This window comes from Scyliorhinus torazame, chromosome 8 (assembly GCF_047496885.1).
Source record: "Scyliorhinus torazame isolate Kashiwa2021f chromosome 8, sScyTor2.1, whole genome shotgun sequence".
NCBI lineage: Eukaryota > Metazoa > Chordata > Chondrichthyes > Carcharhiniformes > Scyliorhinidae > Scyliorhinus > Scyliorhinus torazame.
The window spans coordinates 159132320-159153652 of NC_092714.1; the positions used below are offsets into that span (position 1 = coordinate 159132320).

General features: G+C 46.3%; 1 protein-coding gene across 13 annotated transcripts in view; it reads left to right on the forward strand.

The window, feature by feature from the left end:
• The window catches only part of pcid2 (PCI domain containing 2), a 146669-nt gene that overhangs the window by 24050 nt on the left and 101286 nt on the right, over positions 1 to 21333 (forward strand). For 2 of the 13 annotated variants that reach the window (XM_072514459.1, XM_072514457.1), the window contains exons 4-5: positions 6523 to 6596; positions 18219 to 18284. In XM_072514459.1, coding sequence (XP_072370560.1) covers positions 6523 to 6596; positions 18219 to 18284 — 140 coding nt within the window. Of the gene's footprint in view, positions 1 to 6520; positions 6597 to 18214; positions 18304 to 21333 lie in introns of those variants that run through there. The other 11 variants (XM_072514462.1, XM_072514463.1, XM_072514461.1 and 8 more) reach the window with 9 other exon arrangements.

A 21333-nucleotide genomic window follows, 5' to 3' on the forward strand; every position in this document is an offset into this window, starting at 1 on the left:
CCGATGCGCTGAGGGAACATCAGCAGGTAAACAAGGCAGAGGCTAGGGCAGACATAGAGGCCGCAGTGCAGGCAGCAATGGCCAAGGCCCTGGCGGAGGTGCAGCAGGCCCTGGGCAGAGCAGAGTAGAAATTGGACGCCCAAGGGAAGAAACTGGAAGCCCAAGAGGCGACCATCAAGGAGCTGGGGAAAGCAGCGACTGACGTGAGCAATCGGATCACGGCCCTGGAGGGCGAGGTGACGAGACTGGGCACAACACAGGGGAGCCTGAAGGGCAGAGTGGACGACCAGGAAAACCGCTCGAGGAGGCTAAATGTCAGGATAGTGGGCTTACCAGAGGGGATCGAGGGTAGAAACCCCACGGATTACGTGGCCGAGATGCTGGGCAACTTAGTGGGGAAGAAAACCTTTCCCAGCCCACCAGAAATGGACAGAGCACACCGGTCGCTGCGCCCGAAACCCAAAGCAGGGGAACACCCGAGAGCAGTTATAGCTAAACTGCACCGGTACCAAGATAGGGAAACAATCCTACGCTGGGCCAGGAAAAACAGAACCTGCAAATGGGAAGGACATGCCATTAGAATTTACGAGGACATTGGGGCACACCTAGCCAGGAGACGGGCCGAGTTTAATAGAGCGAAAGCAGCTCTTCACAAGAGTGACGTGTGTTTTGGTATGCTGTACCCAGCGAAACTCGAGTCACATAACAAGAAAGAGAATACTTCTTTACAGCCCCTGCCGAAGCAAACAAGTTCGTCGAGGAACGTGGGCTGGAAAACCACCAGCGAAGGTAGAAATGAGGGGCCCCTGGCAGGGGGCAACAACGCGCCGACGGGGGGGAGGGGAGGAGGGAGGCAACGCCAGGCCCCCCGCCCCTGCCACAGCGAGCGCACCCTGAACAAAGAACAAACCACTGACCGAGGGACCGCTTCAGGTGGGAGACCAGGCCCCAGCACGAGGGAACGAGAGTAGCGGAGAAGGGCGAGCAAGCGAGAGGAGTGCAGGATAGGATAGGGGTAGAGCGGGCAGAAAACCGTAGAGGCCGGGCAGGGGAGAAGCGAGACAGTAACTCCCGTGAGGGGGGCCACCGTACTAGCAGGAAAGCTAGCGCCGGGGGCATGCAACAAAGTAGGGCCGCAGCGCGCCCCCAACAGGGGTGAAGGCGCCAGGCTGGAGTTGGGGGGGACCACTCAACAGAGACGGAAGAGCAAACTGGGACAGGAACAGGGGAAAGAGGGATAAAGGAGGGGTACAAGGGAGAGGGGGGAAAGGGGAGAGACCGGGAGGGGACACGGAGGGGGAGACCGGGGGGGGCGACACAGGGAAGGAGGGATAAACAAGGCGAGAAAAGGAATAGGGCTACAAAGTGCCACAACCAAGGGCGCAGAACAAGGAATCGCTGCAAGCACCCACCCAGTACGGTCTCTGGGCGAGGGGAGACCCCAGAGTGCAGGGGACTACCCGCATGGCGGACGCACAGTGGGCCATGTCGGGTGCCCCCGGGACAAAGGGAAACCCCAATGGCTCCTTCTGCAGTTTCTTCATGTAGACTTTATCTCCTGGCACAACATGGTGCCCGCGTTCGGGAGGATCGCCCCATGCTGCTGATACCTATAAGGAAGCAGAACTGACGGCATTTGTTAGATTCTGACGATATTTGAGTAATGCATCATCTTTTGGCCCAAATTGGATGTTTGTCGAGCCATCCTTCCTGAAGGCTCTAATTGACCATGTTACTTTTTCGTTCTCAAAGTTTAGAGAAGAATTTAATTGGGCTAGAACATCCAGACCCAGTATGGCCTGGTTGGCTTGGGTAATTCTTTGTTCTCCGTCCACTGTTCTTACTGACTCGGTTTTATACCATTTTGACTTTAAAGGGGCTAGCCGTCTGCCGTGAGTCTTTTGGGACTTAGTTTTTTTCTTTTGGGGTGTCTCCTCCTCCTGACTAATCTCTCCACCAGAATCGCTACAGGATTCCGAAGCAGTTACAACATCGGGTTCAGTGACCACCTCTGCTGGTTTCTTTTTCAAAGAACAAAGAAGAAAGAACAAAGAAAGATTACAGCACAGGAACAGGCCCTTCGGTCCTCCAAGCCTGCGCCAATCCAGATCCTCTATCTAAAACTGTCGCCTATTTTCTAAGGATCTGTATCCCTCTGCTCCCTGCCCATTCATGTATCTGTCTAGATACATCTTAAAGACGCTATCGTGCCCGCTTCTACCACCTTCGTCGGCAATGTGTTCCAGGCACCCACCACCCTCTGCGTAAAGAACTTTCCACGCATATCTCCCTTAAACTTTTCCCCTCTCACCTTGAACTCGTGACCCCTAGTAATTGAGTCCCCCACTCTGGGGAAAAAGCTTCTTGCTATTCACCCTGTCTATGCCTCTCATGATTTTGTAGACCTCAATGAGGTCCCCCCTCAACCTCCGTCTTTCTAATGAAAATAATCCTAATCTACTCAACCTCTCTTCATAGCTAGCGCCCTCCATACCGGGCAACATCCTGGTGAACCTCCTCTGCACCTTCTCCAAAGCATCCACATCCTTTTGGTAATGTGGCGACCAGAACTGTACGCAGTATTCCAAATGTGGCCGAACCAAAGTCTTATACAACTGTAACATGACCTGCCAACTCTTGTACTCAATACCCCTTCCGATGAAGGAAAGCATGCCGTATGCCTTCTTGACCACTCTATCGACCTGCGCAGCCACCTTCAGGGTACAGTGGACCTGAACAACCAGATCTCTCTGTACATCAATTTTCCCCAGGGCTTTTTCATTTACCGTATAGATCGCTCTTGAATTGGATCTTCCAAAATGCATCACCTCGCATTTGCCCGGATTCAACTCCCATCTGCCATTTCTCCGCCCAACTTCCCATACCAGCCTCCCCGAACAGGCGCCGGAATGTGGCGACTAGGGGCTTTTCACTAACTTCATTTGAAGCCTACTTGTGACAATAAGCGATTTTAGGGGCTGTTTAGCACAGGGCTAAATCGCTGGCTTTGAAAGCAGACCAAGGCAGGCCAGCAGCACGGTTCAATTCCCGTAACAGCCTCCCCGAACAGGCGCCGGAATGTGGCGACTAGGGGATTTTCACTTCATTGAAGCCTACTTGTGACAATAAGCGATTTTCATTCATTTCATTCTTCCTATTCAGATCCCTCCCGATCTACATCCCCAAGGCCTTTTTCAAAGCACTAGACAAACTAATCATGGCGTTCGTTTGCGGGGGGGAGAGAATGCTAGGATCCCAAAGAAGGTCTTACAAAAAACAAAATCCGGGGGGGGGGGCTTGCCCACCCAAACCTACAACTTTACCACTGGCCGGCGACGGCCGAGCGAATAAGGGGATGGATCAAGGAGCCAGAAGCTGAGTGGGTGCGCACGGAAGAGGCCTCCTGCATGGGGACCTCCCTCTGGGCCCTCGCCACGGTGGCGCTCCCATCCCCACCCAAAAAAAACTCCAGCAGCCCGATGGTAATAGCCACCCTCCAGTCCTGGAATGAACTACGGCAACAATTTGGCCTGATCACAATGTCGGGTAAAGCTCCCATCTGCAACAACCATAGGTTCACGCCAGCGCTGACTGGCCACTTCAAAAGGTGGGGACAGGACAGAAGGACGCTGACAGTCAGGGACCTATACACGGACGGCAGGATCGCAACACTGGGCGAACTGACAGAGAAATTCCAGCTAGCCAGGGGGAACGAGCTGAAGTACCTGCAACTAAAAAACTTCCTACGAAAGGAGACGGGGACATACCCACAACCACCACGACAGACACGACTGGAAGAGTTACTGGACGCAAGCATACTAGATAAAGGAAACTAGTGACATGTATGACCAACTGGTCGAAGGGGCCGACACCGTACTGGATGCAACAAGAATGAAGTGGGAGGAGGACCTGGGGATCGAAATCGGGTGGGGACTCTGGAGCGAAGCACTGCATAGGGTCAACTCCACCTCCACGTGCGTCAGGCTGACTAAAAGTGGTACATAGAGCCCACTTAACAAGAACCCGTATGCGTAGGTTCTTCACGGAGGTGGAGGACAGTTGTGAGCGGTGCCAAGGAGGCCCAGCCAACCACGCCCACATGTTCTGGTCCTGCCCCAGACTTGTGGAGTGCTGGACAGCCTTCTTCGAGGCAATGTCCATGGGGGTGAGGGTGGAGCCATGCCCGAAAGTGGCGGTCTTCGGGGTTTCAGACCAGCCAGATCTATTCCTGGGGAGGAGGGCGGACGCCCTTGCCTTTGCCTCCCTGTTCGACTGGCGGTCAGCAGCACCACCCAAAGCTGCAGACTGGCTGTCCGACCTCTCGGAATCTCTCCAAATGGTGAAAATCAAATTCGCCATCCGAGGGTCAGACGACGGCTTCCACAGAACGTGGGAGCCATTCACCCAATTGTTCCGAGACCTGTTTGTGGCCAACAAACAAGCAGAAGAATAGCCAGGTAGCCAAGAAACAGGGGAGAGTAGCCAAAGCATGAGAGGGAGAGATAGACCGGGAGAGGTTCTTCCGGGGGGTTGGGGGGGGGTTGGGGGGAAGACAGCTAAATGTAAGAGGAAGGAAAGGCGAGCCGCGGGAAGGGGGGGGGGGGCAGGAGAGGGGGGTGTAGAGGGAAGAGACAGGGAACAGTAGAGGAGAGCCGGGGAGGGGGAGAGGCAGGGAAACGTTAACAAACTTAACGTCCAAAGGAACAGAGAAAACGGGGAAGACGGGAGGGCCGCAGAAGCGGAACAAGACGACAACGGCAGCGAACTCCGTCTGGGAGAAGCAAGGGACGACAACACCACGAACAGATACCTACTGGTGTGTGTAAATAATTTTGCCAAGTGTGCAGAGCTGCTGCTGTTGAGCGGGGGCATAATACCGTCCGATGGCTTCTCAGGGAAAATTGAAACGTCAGCAGCAGCGACCCGTAGGGGAGTGGGGGTGAGTGCTCCGTTGGGAGGGTGTGGGAAGACTGAGGCACGTGGGTCACGTCTAGTCAATTGCTATTGTATATTCTCTTTTTGTATCTTCTCTTTTTGCACTATGTTAATGTTCACTCTATTTTGTTGTGTTAGGATTATTACTATTTATTATGAAAAACTTTGCAAAACTTCAATAAAAAAATATTTGTCAAAAAGGAATGAGATAGAGAATCTGGTGAACTCGTGCGACAACAATAATCTCTCCCTCAATGTCAACAAAACGAAGGAGATTGTCATCGACTTTAGGAAGCGTAATGGAGAACATGCCCCTGTCTACATCAATGGGAACGAAGTAGAAAGGGTCGAGAGCTTCAAGTTTTCAGGTGTACGGATCACCAACAGCCTGTCCTGGTCCCCCCCATGCCGACACTAGTTAAGAAAGCCCACCAACGACTACCTTCTCAGAAGACTAAGGAAATTTGGCATGTCAGCTACGACCCTCACCAACTTCTACAGATGCACCATAGAAAGCATTCTTTCTGGTTGTATCACAGCTTGGTATGGAGCCTGCTCTACCCAAGACCGCAGGAAACTACAAAAGGTCGCGAATGTAGCCCAGTCCATCACGCAAACCAGCCTCCCATCCATTGACTCTATCTATAATTCCTGCTGCCTCAGAAAGGCAGCCCGCATAATTAAGGCCCCCGCGCACCCCGGACATACTCTCTTCCACCTCCTTCCGTCAGGAAAAAGATACCAAAGTTTGAGGTCACGTACCAACCGACTCAAGAACAGCTTCTTCCCTACTGCCATCAGACTTTTGAATGGACCTACCTCGTATTAAGTTGATTTTTTCTCTACACCTTGCTATAACTGTAACATATTCTGCAGTCTCTCCTTCCTTCCCTATGTACGGTATGCATTGTTTGTGCAGCATGCAAGAAGCAATACTTTTCACTATACTAATACGTGACAATAAATCAAATCAAATTGACTAATAGAATAAGATTTTCACGATTGACTTTTTATTGAAAAATATTTTTATTCTCTTTTTTCACATTTTCTCCCAAATTTACACCCAACAATAAACAATAATCAGTAACGAATGCAATGCCAATCCCCATATTAACAACAACGATCCCATCCTCCCACCAAACCCCCAAACATTAGCCCGCATGTTAACATAAACAAATGACAAAAAGAAATCAGGAATCACCCACAGTCACCATTAACACATTCAGTCCCTCTCCCCACAACCCTCAAAGCACCCCCCCCGCCCCCCCATGTTCGATGTAATCCAATTCTCGAAAGTGCATAATGAATAACTTTTATCAGAGCTTAACTTTTATCTCTTCATTTACTTTGCTGGAATGGATGGAGCTCCAGCTTGTCTGAATTTACTTCACTAGAATCGTAAGACATTCAGTTTATCCTGTAGCACTTAAGCTTTAAACATATGGAAATTGTGTCAACAAGATATGACGATGTAATATTATGCGCAATGCACCAAACTCCTTAGGCTTGCATGGCTTTGTATGAAATGTTAAGATAGTTACTTCGAACCAGGGCCAAATCTTCAATCTCATTTTGCTTTGAAACTAGTTAGCAAACCCAGAGGAGAGGTGCCAGCAGATCTTGGAACCCCCTTACGATGAAATGGTGGCAGCCCATTTAAGGTACAGTTTATTTGCCATAATATATATTTTATTTAGAACTTATTTTTTCCTCTTTTGAAATAGTTTTCGTCCTGCCCTTCCTGCATCATATCATTTACGATGCTCACTATACTGCACGTGAGGGATCTCTAATAACATGGTGCAATCCCTTTCCTCCCCAATTACAGGGAAAGAGCCTTAATGTTCCCCACCTACATGCACTTTGTGGCAAAGTGCATTGGTGAAACTATTTATCTTGGGATCAGCAAATAGTAATTGAGAACAATGAGTGAGTGATATTCATAACAAAATACATTCACACCTCATGCTAGTCAGAGTAGGAATGGCAGGATAGATAAGATGAATATGGCTTGAGAGCTGGTGAAAGAGGGAGTGATTCCAATGCCTGGGACATTGGAAGCAGTTCTGGGGGAGGTGGGACCAGTTCAAACCGGACGGTCTACACCTGGGCAGACTGGAACCAATGTCCCAGGGGGAGTATTTGCTAGTGCTGTTGGGGAGGGTTTAAACTAATGTGACAGGGGATGGGAACCAATGCAGGAAGTCAGAGGGAAGTGGGGACAGAAATAAAAAGCAGTAAGGGGAAAAGTGAAAGGCAGAGAAATCAAAGTCAAAAATCAAACTGAGCCACAGTACAGACTACAGAGACTGTGGAGAACTCCGAATGGGTCCAGTAAGGCTAAGCGATATAAGGGTGGCAAGGTACCACACTGGTTAGCACTGCTGCCGACGGGGCTGAGGACCCGGGTTCGCTCCCGGCCCCAGGTCACTGTCTCTGTGGAGTTTGCACATTCTCCCCATGTCTGCGTGGATTTCACCCCCACAATCCAAAGATGTACAGTATAGGTGGATTGGCCATACTAAATTGCCCCTTAATTGGGAAAAAATAATAATTGGGTACTCTAAATTTATTTTTTAAAAAGGCTAAGAGAAATAAAATACAGGAGAGTGTACAAACCATGACAGGACAGATGGTCTGAGAAAGCAGGGCAGAGAGGAAGGGAAGTCTAGATTAAACTGCATTTATTTCAATGCAAGGCAGATGAACCCAGGGCATGGATGGGTACATGGGACTGTGATATTATAGCTATTAGTGAAACATGATAGAGGGAGGGGCAGGACTGGCAGCCCAATGTTCCAGGGTACAGATGCTATAGGAAAGAAAGAATAGGAGGTAAGAGAGGAGGGGGAGTTGCGTTTTTGATTAGGGAGAATATCACGGCAGTACGGAAAGGGGATATATCGAGGGTTCGCCCACTGAGTACATGGGTAGAACTGAAAAGTAAGAAGGGAGAGATCTGGTAGGATTGTACTACAGGCAGCAGGAAATTGAGGAGCAAATATGTAGCATGGTAGCACAGTTTTCCTCATCACTATCCATAACAGTCTAGGCCGTTTCCTCAGACATCTCCACCATTGGGAACATCATTCTTCCATCTACCCAGTCTAGTCCTGTTAGAATTTTATAGGTTTTTATGAGAGACCATCCCCCCTCATTCTTCTGAGCTGCAGCGAATACAATCCTAACCAACTCAATCTCTCCTCGTATGTCAATCCTGCCATTCCAGTAATCACCTGAGGAAGGAGCAGTGCTCCGAAAGCGAGTGATTCGAAACAAACCTGTTGGACTTTAACCTGGTGTTGTAAGACTTCTTACTGTGCTGTCTGTGCCGGCATCTCCACATCATTCCAGACCAAGAAAATCCTTCCTCCGATAAGGGGACCAAACTGTGCACAACATTCCAGATGTGGCCCTGTATAATTGCAGCAAGACATCCCTGCTCCTGTACTCGGATTCTCTCGCTATGAAGGCCAACATACCATTTGCCTTTTCTCCTGCACCTGCATGCTTCAGTGACTGATTTACGAGGACACCCAGGTCTCGTTGCACCTTGCCCTTTCCTAACCGATGGCCATTCAGATAATAATCTTTATTAGTATCACAAGTAGGCTTACATTAACACTGCAATGAAGTTACTGTGAATATCACCTAGTTCCCACATTATGTCCACTTGAGGAAGAATTATGAATGTCCAATTCACCTAACAAGCATGTCTTTCGGGACTTGTGGGAGGAAACCGGAGCAAACAAAGAACAAAGAAATGTACAGCACAGGAACAGGCCCTTCGGCCCTCCAAGCCCTTGCCGACCATGCTGCCCGACTAAACTACAATCTTCTACACTTCCTGGGTCCATGTCCCTCTATTCCCATCCTATTCATGTATTTGTCAAGATGCCCCTTAAATGTCACTATCGTCCCTGCTTCCACCACCTCCTCCGGTAGCGAGTTCCAGGCACCCACTACCCTCTGCGTAAAAAACTTGCCTCGTACATCTACTCTAAACCATGCCCCTCTCACCTTAAACCTATGCCCCCTAGTAATTGACCCCTCTACCCTGAGGAAAAGCCTCTGACTATCCACTCTGCCTATGCCCCTCATAATTTTGTAGACCTCTATCAGGTCTCCCCTCAACCTCCTTCGTTCCAGTGAGAACAAACCGAGTTTATTCAACCGCTCCTCATAGCTAATGCCCTCCATACCAGGCAACATTCTGGTAAATCTCTTCTGCACCCTCTCTAAAGCCTCCACATCCTTCTGGTCGTGTGGCGACCAGAATTGAACACTATGCTCAAAGTGTGGCCTAACTAAGGTTCTATACAGCTGCAACATGACTTGCCAATTCTTATACTCAATGCCCTGGCCAATGAAGGCAAGCATGCCGTATGCCTTCTTGACTACCTTCTCCACCTGTGTTGCCCCTTTCAGTGACCTGTGGACCTGTACTCCTAGATCTCTTTGACTTTCAATACTCTTGAGGGTTCTACCATTCACTGTATATTCCCTACCTACATTAGACCTTCCAAAATGCATTACCTCACATTTGTCCGGATTAAACTCCATCTGCCATCTCTCCGCCCAAGTCTCCAAACAATCTAAATCCTGCTGTATCCTCTGACGGTCCTCATCGCTATCCGCAATTCCACCAACCTTTGTGTCGTCTGCAAACTTACTAATCAGACCAGTTACATTTTCCTCCAAATCATTTATATATACTACAAAGAGCAAAGGTCCCAGCACTGATCCCTGTGGAACACCACTGGTCACAGCCCTCCAATTAGAAAAGCATCCTTCCATTGCTACTCTCTGCCTTCTATGACCTAGCCAGTTCTGTATCCACCTTGCCAGCTCACCCCTGATCCCGTGTGACTTCACCTTTTGTACTCGTCTACCATGAGGGACCTTGTCAAAGGCCTTACTGAAGTCCATATAGACAACATCCACTGCCCTACCTGCATCAATCATCTTAGTGACCTCCTCAAAAAACTCTTATCAAGTTAGTGAGACACGACCTCCCACATGTCAGATGTTGATTTGCCCTCAAACATCCGCCCCCAATCTATGTTCTTCAGTTCCCGCCTAATATTGTTATAATTAGCCTTCCCCCAATTTAGCACATTCATCCTAGGACAACTCTTATCCTTGTCCACCAGTACTTTAAAACTTACTGAATTGTGGTCACTGTTACCGAACTGCTCCCCTACTGAAACATCTACCACCTGGCCGGGCTCATTCCCCAATACCAGGTCCAATACCACCCCTTCCCTAGTTAGAATGTCTACATATTGTTTTAAGCAGCCCTCCTGGATGCTCCTTACAAACTCCGCCCTGTCTAAGCCCCTGGCACTAAGTGAGTCCCAGTCAATATTGGGGAAGTTGAAGTCTCCCATCACCACAACCTTGTTGTTTTTACTCTTTTCCAAAATCTGTCTACCTATCTGCTCCTCTATCTCCCGCTGGCTGTTGGGAGGCCTGTAGTAAACCCCCAACATTGTGACTGCACCCTTCTTATTCCTGATCTCTACCCATATAGCCTCACTGCCCTCTGAGGTGTCCTCCCGCAGTACAGCTGTGATATTCTCCCTAACCAGTCACGCAACTCCGCCTCCCCTTTTACATCCCCCTCTATCCCGCCTGAAACATCTAAATCGTTTAGCTGCCAATCCTGCCCTTCCCTCAACCAGGTCTCTGTAATGGCAACAACATCATAGTTCCAAGTACTAATCCAAGCTGTAAGTTCATCTGCCCTACCCGTAATACTTCTTGCATTAAAACATATGCTATGCACTTCAGGCCACCAGACCCGCTGTGTTCAGCAACTTCTCCCTGTCTGCTCTGCCACAGAGCCCCACTGTCCCTATTCCCTAGTTCTCCCTCAATGCTCTCACCTTCTGACCTATTGCTCCCGTGCCCACCCCCCTGCCATACTAGTTTAAACCCTCCCGTGTGATACTAGCAAACCTCGCGGCCAGGATATTTATGCCTCTCCGGTTTAGATGCAACCCGTCCTTCTTATGTAGGCCACACCTGCCCCGGAAGAGCTCCCAGTGGTCCAGAAAACGGAAACCCTCCCTGCTACACCAGCTGTTTAGCCACGTGTTTAGCTGCTCTATCTTCCTATTTCTAGCCTCACTGGCACGTGGCACAGGGAGTAATCCCGAGATTACAACCCTAGAGGTCCTGTCTTTTAACTTTCTGCCTAGCTCCCTGAACTCCTGCTGCAGGACCTCATGCCCCTTCCTGCCTATGTCGTTAGTACCAATATGTACAACGACCTCTGCCTGTTTGCCCTCCCCCTTCAGGGTGTCCTCTACCCGTTCGGAGACATCCTGGACCCTGGCACCAGGGAGGCAACATACCATCCTGGAGTCTCTTTCACGTCCACAGATGCGCCCAGCTGTGCCCCTGACTATAGAGTCCCCTATTACTATTGCTCTTCTGCGCTTTGACCCTCCCTTCTGAACATCAGAGCCAGCCGTGGTGCCACTGCTCTGACTGCTGCTGTTTTACCCTGATAGGCTATCCCCCCGACAGTATCCAAAGGAGTATACCTGTTTGAGAGGGGGACAACCACAGGGGATTCCCGCACTGACTGCCTGCCCTTTCTGGTGGTCACCCATTTCTCTGCCTGCACCTTGGGTGTGACCACATTTATATAACTGCGATCTATGACGCTTTCCGCCACCTGCATGCTCCTAAGTGCATCCAATTGCTGCTCCAACCGAACCATGCGGTCTGTGAGGAGCTCCAGTTGGGTGCACTTTCTGCAGATGAAGCCATCCGGGATGCTGGAAGCCTCCCGGACCTGCCACATCTCACAGTCAGAGCACTGCACCGCTCTAACTGTCAATTAATTAAAATTAAAAGTTTTTGTTTTAAAAAAAATTTTTTTTTTTTTAAATTTTTCAAAGTTACTGTTGACTATCTGTTTCCTAGCACTAGATTTCTAATATAAATGCGAAAGCTAAATATAGTACTCTCCGATCTCTGGCTTAGATACCCCTCTAAATTATAATTAAGTGATTATGTTTAATTAGTTACCAATGCTTAATTTTTTTAATTTAGTGTAGATTCCCAACCAGTCACTCAGGTCACAGCTTTTCTGTGATGTCACTTCAGTTTCCCCCCGACACACACAATTTGAAAAAGGTATAAAAGTAAAAATGAGTAAAAATCACTTACTTACCTTCTGAGTGTCTTAGATGTTCTCAGGTTCTCTCCCTGACAGAGACTGCTCCTCCTCCTCCACCCGGAGGAAACCCACGTAGGCACGGGGAGAACGTGCAGACTCCGCACAGACAGTGACCCAAGCTGTGAATCAAACCTGGGTCCCTGATGCTGTGAGGCAACAAGCACTGTGCTACCATGGCATCATGCGTTTCCTGCCTTCCCGTTTCTGGTACCAAGGTGCGTAACTTCACATTTCTCCAAATTATACTGCATCTGCCGTTCATTTACTCACTCACCCAACTTGTCCAAATCACACTAAAGCATCCTCCTCGCAGCTCACCCCTCCCATCTAGCTTTGTGTCATCTGCAAATTTGGAGATATTACATTTTATTCCCTCATCTAAATCATTAATATATATATAGGCCGCAATTCTCCAACCATTGGGATTCTCTGTTCCAGCTGGCAGTGCACCCCTCCCTGCAGGTTTCCTGGCAGTGTGGGGTGGCTTCATTGGGAAATCCCGTTGACAAATGGTGGGAGTAGAGAATCCTGCCGCCACGACCGGCGCACCACTGAGAAATACATGGCTGAGGGACCAGACAATCCAGCCCATGATGAATAGCTGGGGTCCCTGCGGTACTCCACTAGTCACTGCCTGCCATTTGGAAAAAGCTGTTTATTCCTACTCTTTGTTTCCTGTCTGCCAACCAGTTTTCTCTTCATCTCAGTACACTACCCCAAATCCCATGGGCTTTAATTTTGCACACAGAATTTATTTTGTGGGACGTTGTCCAAAGCTTTCTGAAAATCCTAATAAACTACATTCACTGGCTCCCCTTCATCAACTCTATTAGTTACATCCTCGAAGAATTCCAGTAGATTTGTCGTTCATAATTTCATCGAACCAATGCAGTGAAGAAGGAGGACATTCAGCCCATTGGATCTGCTCCGATCCTCCGATAGAGCATTCTATCTAGGCCCACTGCCCCTTAACTCCAACTAACCTTTGCACACTATGGGGAAATATACAGTATTGACAGGCAGAAAGATCTGGGTGTACAGGTCCACAGGTCACTGAAAGTGGCAATGCAGATAGAGATGGCCTTCGTTGGCCGGGGCATTGAGTATAAAAATTGGCAAGTCATGCTGCAGCTATATACAACCTTAGTAAGGCCACATTTGGAATATAGTGTCCAATTCTGGTTGCCAAACTACCAGAAGGATATGGAGGTTGTGGAGAGGGAACAGAAGGGGTTTACCAGGATGTTGCCTGGTATGGAGGACATTAGCTATGAGGAGAGGTTGGATAAACTTGGTTTGTTCTCATTGGAACGAAGGAGGTTGAGGGACGACCTGATAAAAGTCTACACAATTATGAGAGGCATGGACAAGAGTGGATAGTCAGAAGCTTTTTCCCAGGGTGGAAGAGTCAATTACTAGCGGATATAGGTTTAAGGTGCGAGGGGCAAAGTTTAGAGGAGATGTGCGAGGGACGTTTTTTTACACTTGGCTAGTGGTTGCCTGGAACTCGCTACTGGAGGAGGTGTGAAGGAATCTATAATTTATGGGATCTTAACCTGTCGAACTACGCCAAGTTTGGGGGAAGCTTAGTTGATGAATCAAGTCCTGGCGCAATACGACAAGTTGTAAGATTTATAATATTTGTAGACTGTGTTAAGTTGTTCGATTCCTTGTATTATTCGACTGTGTATAGTTTAAGGAATTTATATCATCTCTGCTATTCGGTTATCAGTAGCACTTTGCGAATACTGGAACTCAGCAGAAATTTGCAGTATAAGCTCCTCAGGTGCCAAAAAGAATTGTTTTATTTGTAGTCGCTTGATTACAATTTGAAAGTCATTTAAAAGGCAATTCGAAGCTTTCAGAGAATTACAGACATTATCTTTCTTTGCTAAGGCAGACAGCTCGAAAGTAACTTTTAAAAGGTCAAAGTCTGGCAATGAAACATGAAAAGAGAGAGAAAGCTAATCTTCAGCTAAACTCAAACTCAAAGTCAAAAGTGGACTAACATCACTGACACAGACTGTTAAACTGACAACCCCCAAAAGACATAAACTAAAATGGAGACTAGAATCAAAGGCAAAAACTGACTAAACTAACAGAAAGACAACACAGCACAACACACCTTCAAAGACAATAAAAACACAGACAACACACGAAAAACTAAACACTAAAACAAAACTTACAAAGACAATACTCACAAAGACAACAAAACCCAAAAATGGCGGGGAGAAACTTTTTAGTTATACACTTTCATATCTGTCTTAAGTCATCTAATTACACCCCAATATAATCCTAATTGGTTTGGGTTAGACTCAAACACATTTGATTTGATGGCAAGCCGTCCATCTTCAATGTGCAACATCAGCTTTTCTGACCCAGCTGTTATCTGCATTGTGAACAATCTTGCTGTGTATTCAGTCCCTGTCCTTGACAATTAGCACAAGCAGTGTCAAATTATCTTGCTGTTTTAATGTCACACTGTCTTTGAAAATATGCATTTGCCAGAACAACAGACTTCAGTAAAAGTGAATTATGCTGTATAAATGGGTATTAAAAACCTGGGCTCAACATTTATGCTTAAACAGCTATCTTTTACCTATACTAGTTGTATTTGAAATACTTGGCTACTACAAGGTGGTGGAAGCAGGTACGATAGTGACGTTTAAGAGGCATCTTGACAAATGCATGAATAAGATGGGAATAGAGGGATACAGGCCCTGGAAGTGTAGAGGGTTTTAGATTAGATGGGCAGCATGGTCAGCACAGGCTTGGAGGGCCGAAGAGCCTGTTCCTGTGCTGTACTTTTCTTTGTTCTCTTCAGCGTGGCCAATCCACCTTACGTGCATGTCTTTGGACTGTGGAAGGAATCCGGAACACCCAGAGGAAACCAACTGAGAAGGTGCAAACTCCACACAGTAACCTAAAGTCAGAATCGAACCCGGATCCCTGGCGCTGTGAGGCAGGAGTGCTAACCACTATGCCACATAAATCCACGCTGACTCTGTCCGATCATGTCACTGTTTTCCAATTGGTTGACTCGCAGATCATTTTGGGACCGGAGAATCCCGCTGCCGTAAACGGACGGAAAATCCCGCTGCTATGAACGGACGAAGAATCCTGTCCTACATCTATAGCTTCACTTCCCACCCCCATGCTTATCTTTGGAATGCCTGAAGAATCTGTCCTTCCTTATCTACATGCTGTTCCTTGACAACTTGATTGACTCGACAATGTTTATTTTATGTGATAAATTCATTTTCCACTATATTAATAGAATTGTATCACTATATTCAAATGCATTATTAGCACCATTAAATAGATTTTCTTTTATACAAAGAAAACTAAGTTCCAAAGCACGACCTGATTGTACTGGCTTGCTGAGGTTTTATTTTTAGTGCAATGCAAATGAGTTTGAGCAAGAACTTGAGCAAAACATCAATTTCTGAAAATGAGTGCAATTTCAGGCTGAATTGCTGAATATGGCCAAAGCAGAAACTCTAGCCTAACCTCTCCATTTCAATTCTATCCACATATGCTTCTCTGGGATGAAACCGTAAGGTCCTGGGGATTTGCCGGTCTTCATTTTCCGTTCTATTTCTAATAATGTTTTACTGACATTAACTTTAATGAATTCCAGCCTTGATCTGTCGTCTTAGGATGTCATAAGTTCATAAGATATAGGAGCAGAATTAGGCCATTTGGCCCTTCAAGTCTGCTCCACCAATCGATCATGGCTGATCTCACCTTGGCCTTAATTCAGCCGTCCTGCCCATTCTCCATAATCCTTTAATCCATTACCAATTAAAAATCTGTCTAACTCCTCAAATTTACTCACTGTCCTAGCATCCACCGCACTCTGGGGTAGCGAATTCCACAGATTCACAACCCTTTGGGAGATGTAGTTTCTCCTCAACTGTTTTAAATTTGCTACCTCTTATCCTAAGACCTCTTGTTCTAGAATGTCCCACAGCAGAGCATCCACTCCACGTCTACTTTATCCATACCTTTTATCACCTTGTATACCGATGATCTTCCCTCATTACTCTAAACTCCAGAGAGTATAGGCTTAAACTGTTCAATCTTTCGTCCTCCGACATACTGCTCATCTCTAGAATCAACCTATTAAACCTCCTCTGAACTGCCTCCAATGCCATCACATCTTTCCTCAAATAAGGGGACCAAAACTGCACAATACTCCAGGTGTGGTCTCACCAATGCCTTGTATAATTGCAGCAACACTTCTTTAGCTTTATACTCTATTCCTTTAGCTATAAATGCCAACACTCCATTTGTTTTCTTTATTATACTGTCAATTATACTATCCTCTTCCTCGACTGTGAAGACTGACAAAGTAAATTGTTAACAAGTTTGTCATCTCATTATTTTCATTTGCAATATTACCACATCTGCTTGTAAAGGATGCACACAGGCGGTATATCAGCATACAAAATGATCAGGGGGTTGGATAGGGTGGACAGTGAGAGCCTTCTCCCGCGGATGGATATGGCTGGCACGAGGGGACATAACTTTAAACTGAGGGGTAATAGATATAGGACAGAGGTCAGAGGTAGGTTCTTTACGCAAAGAGTAGTGAGGCTGTGGAATGCCCTACCTGCTACAGTAGTGAACTCGCCAACATTGAGGGCATTTAAAAGTTTATTGGATAAACATATGGATGATAATGGCATAGTGTAGGTTAGATGGCTTTTGTTTCGGTGCAACATCGTGGGCCGAAGGGCCTGTACTGCGCTGTATTCCTTGTGGAATTTGCATGTTCTCCCCATGTCTACGTGGGTTTCCTCCGGGTGCTCTGGTTTCCTCCTACAGTCCAAAGATGTGCAGGCTAGGTGGGGTTGCAGAGATAGGGTGGGGGTTGGGCCGAGGTAGGGTACTCTTTCGGAGGGTCGGTGCAGATTTGGTGGGCTGAATGGGCTCCTTCTGCACTGCAGGGATTCTATGGATACACTGGACCAACCTTTCTCTTCAAATGTAACTATAAAAACCACCTTTGTGCTAATCTTGTATCTCTCACAAGAGTCGTTTTGTATTCCTTTGTGTAGTCCCAGCACCCTGAAGTGATATGATACGCCACATCACAGGGCGGCATGATGGCACAGTCCAAAGATATGCTGGTGAGGTGGATTGGCCATGCTAAATTGCATCTTGGTGTCCAAAAAGGTTAGGTGGGGTTACTGGGTCACGGGGATAGGTTGGAGGTGTGGGGTTAAGTCGGGTGCTCTTTCCAAGGGTGGGTTCAGACTCGATGAGCCGAATGGCCTCATTCTGCACTGTAAATTCTATGATTCTAGTCCTCACTGTCTTCTTTGTCTTCCTTGCTGTTCCTTCTCCTCCTCCCAGTCCATCCTATGTACTTTTGCATGCTCTTTCCTTTATCTTCACCCTATATCTCACCTCTTTTGTCTAATGTAGCTTTTATTATTTGGTGAACAATACTCTTACCCTTCCAAAGGTTATGCTAGTCTTATTTTAAGTAAAATTAATTTTGAATAACTTCCACTGTTCGTCTCTAGTATTACCTAATAGTTTTAACCAGTTTGCCGTTGTCAGTCTCAGCGGTATCCTATTAAGATTAGCAGGGGCGGCATGGTAGCACAGTGGTTAGCACTGTTGCTTCACAGCACCAGGGACCCAGGTTCGATTCCCGGCTTGGGTCACTGTCTGTGTGGGGTCTGCACGTTCTCCCTGTGTCTGCGTGGGTTTCCTCCGGGTGCTCCAGTTTTCTCCCACAAGTCTCGAAAGATGTGCTTGTTAGGTGAATTGGACATTCTGAATTCTCCCTTGCGGTACCCGAACAGGCGCTGTAGTATGGCAACAAGGGATTTTTCACTGTAACTTCATTGCAGTGTGAATGAAGCTTACTTGTGACACGAATAAAGTTTCTGTATTTCAAATTAAATTTCAATTAAATTATGATTATTTGTGGATTTGTAAATTTGTAATACTGATGGTACGTGGATTAGAGTACCAATAAGAAAGCATCTGCAAGTTAGATAATCAAACCTTCGTCAGCAGGTGACTTGGATTCATATTAAAATGCAATGAGTAATTCTTCTTTTTCCTTTAACAGGTGTGCCTTTGCTGTTGCAAATCACGACTTTGTAGAAGCATACAAATACCAAACGTTCGTGGTTCAATATCCTTTCTAGAGAACAGTGAGAAATCGTAACCAATCTAAAGAAATCTGGAATTACAATTTTGTACTTGTTTTCCTACCTGTATGCTTACTGCCTTGGCCTTGAATTATATTTGTTCTAATTTCTCTGTTATTTCTACATGCTTATCTCATCCAGCAGACCCACCTCCTTCCTTCCTTGGCCCCATTCTCACTGCAGTGTCATGAGAATGTCACTTTAAGAAATGTTTGAATGCTCATGTTACTGCAGTGATGTCAGACTGTGGGTGGAGCTGAGCTCTGGCTCTGTTTTTTAGTTTCACTTTGAGAAACGCTTGGGTGTGTCTGTGTTTTCCCGGTTTTGTTTTCAGTGTTGGAGCTGAAGCCAGACAAAGCAGGTGTACTGTTGTTCTCTCTGCCATGAAAAGACTATCTCTTGATCATTTGGTGAATTCAGAATTATAAATGTTTTCAGTCATGAATGTAAACCTGATGTGCTTCTGTTAAAAGTTGTTTCTTTTGTCTTCTGGATGTTGTTTGGGAAGTTATTAAGGATTACTTAGTGTTGTATTCTTTGGGGGTTGTATTTGAATTAATGGTTGCTGAGATGTTCACAAAGTTTTAAAAAGGTTAACTTGAGTTCATAGAATAAACATTGTTTTGCTTTAAAAAATACTTTTCCATTTCTGCTGTGCCACACCTGTAGAGTGGGCCGTGCGCTCCCCATACCACAATCTATTGTAAGTTGTGGGTCAGGTGAACTCCATGAGACACTTTGGGGTTCTCTAACCCATGGCCCATAACAATTTGGGGGCTCGAGGGGGATAAAAGTCTATCTTTTGGATTGGCTTAGTGAACTGAAAGACAGTGAGGGGTGAGCATATTGTGTTGCTTATCAGGTGTGGTTCTAGTTTAAGTGGGGAGTGTGTTGTGGACAATGGCTCTTTCAGAGGCTCTGAAGTTTTTGGAGGTGGAGACGGTCACATGCAGTACTTTACGGACAGAGACTAAAAGCAGACTGTTAGATTTGGCAAAAACATTGCAGTTATTACCTGACAAAATGCGGGAAAAATGAGGTAATTATGGCGGTGGCTAAGCATTTAAAGTTGCCTGAGATACAGTTTGACTCATTGGAAATGGCAAAAACTCAGTTACAACTTAAACAAATGAATCATGAGAAAGCATTAAAGCAGCTTGAATACGAAAGAGAGAGAGAGGAAAAAGAAAAGGAGAGAGAAGAAAGGAGAAAAGAACGAAAGCCCGAGCAGAAGAAAGAGAAAGGGAGATACAGATCAGGGAAAAAGATAAAGAGAGAGAGTTTGAACTTCAGAAAATGGCCATGAAACATGACAGTCAGTTAAAATTGGCAGACGTAAAGGGAAACGTACAGTTGGATGATAGTGATGAGGATAGTGAGAAAGAGCGCCATAGTCAAAGGCTTGGTAAGAATCTATTTAAATATGCCCAAGCATTGCCAAGGTTTGGCAAGAAGGAGGTAGAAGCCTTTTTCATTTCATTTGAGAAGGTAGCTAATCAAGTGAAATGGCTACAGAACATGTGGGTATTACTGATTCAAACAAAGCTGGTAGGTAAGGCTAGTGAAGTGTTTGCATCACTAGCGGAGGAGGTATCTGGAACGTATGAGGAGGTGAAAAAATCCATTTTAGGTGCATATGAACTAGTGCCTGAAACCAACAGACAAAGGTTTAGAAATTTAAGGAAAGAATTTGGTCAAACATACGTGGAGTTTGAAAGGCTCAAACAGTGTAATTTTGATAGGTGGATAAGGGCTTTGAAAATAGACCAAACGTATGAAGCTCTCAGAGAAATTATACTTGTGGAGGAGTTTAAAAATTCAATTCCTGATGTAGTGAGAACTCATGTGGAAGAGCAGAGGGTTAAAACTGCGAGGTTAGCAGCAGAAATGGCAGATGATTATAAATTAGTTTATAAATCAAAGTTTGGTTCCCGACATCAGTTTCAGCCTGTGACGGATAGATACTGGGAAATGAGAAATACTCAAGTGGTAAAAGTAAAGGTGATCTGATGGGAGATAATAAGGAGAGTGTACCTCAGATTAAAAAGGAAATCCAGGAGGGTGGAAAAGAAATGAAAAGTTTCACATGTTTTCACTGTAATAAACTAGGCCGTGTAAAGTCACAGTGTTGGTGGTTGAAGAAAAGCACTGGGAAGGCTGATGTGGTAAAACAGGATAAGACAGTGGGGTTTGTTAGAGTGGTAAAGGAAAGCCCAAGGGAAGCAAAGGAGGTGCAAAAGATTGTACAGCCTGACCAAGAGGTGAATGATAAGAAGGTGCCAGATCTCTTTAAAGAATTTACTTGTGTGGGTAAGTTTACTTATGTGCATCAGGAGGAGCAGGTAAAGAAGTCACAATTTTAAGAGATACGGGAGCTAGTCAATCTTTAATGGTAAGAGATGAGGAGTTATGTAGTTTGGGAAGAATGTTGCCAGAAAAGGTGGTGATATGTGGAATTCAGGGTGAGAGGAGTAGTGTTCCATTATATAAGGTAAGGTTGGAAAGTCCAGTGCGGAGTGGTGAAGTGGTAGTAGAATTTTTCATAGAATTTACAGTGCAGAAGGAGGCCATTCGGCCCATCGAGTCTGCACCGGCTCTTGGCAAGAGCACCTTACCCAATGTCCACACCTCCACCCTATCCCCGTAACCCAGTAACCACACCCAACACTAAGGGCAATTTTGGACACGAAGGGCAATTTAGTATGGCCAATCCACCTAACCTGCACATCTTTAGACTGTGGGAGGAAACCGGAGCACCCGGAGGAAACCCACGCACACACGAGGAGAATGTGCAGACTCCGCACAGACAGTGACCCAAGCCAAGAATCGAACCTGGGACCCTGGAGCTGTGAAGCAATTGTGCTATCCACAATGCTACTGTGCTGCCCGTAGTAGGAGTAATAGAGAAACTATCTTGTCCAGCAATACAGTTTATTTCGTGTAATGATATAGCTGGATCGCAGGTGGGAGTCATGCCTACTGTGGTTGATAAGCCAGTGGAAAATCAGACAACTGAAGTTTGCACATGAGGTA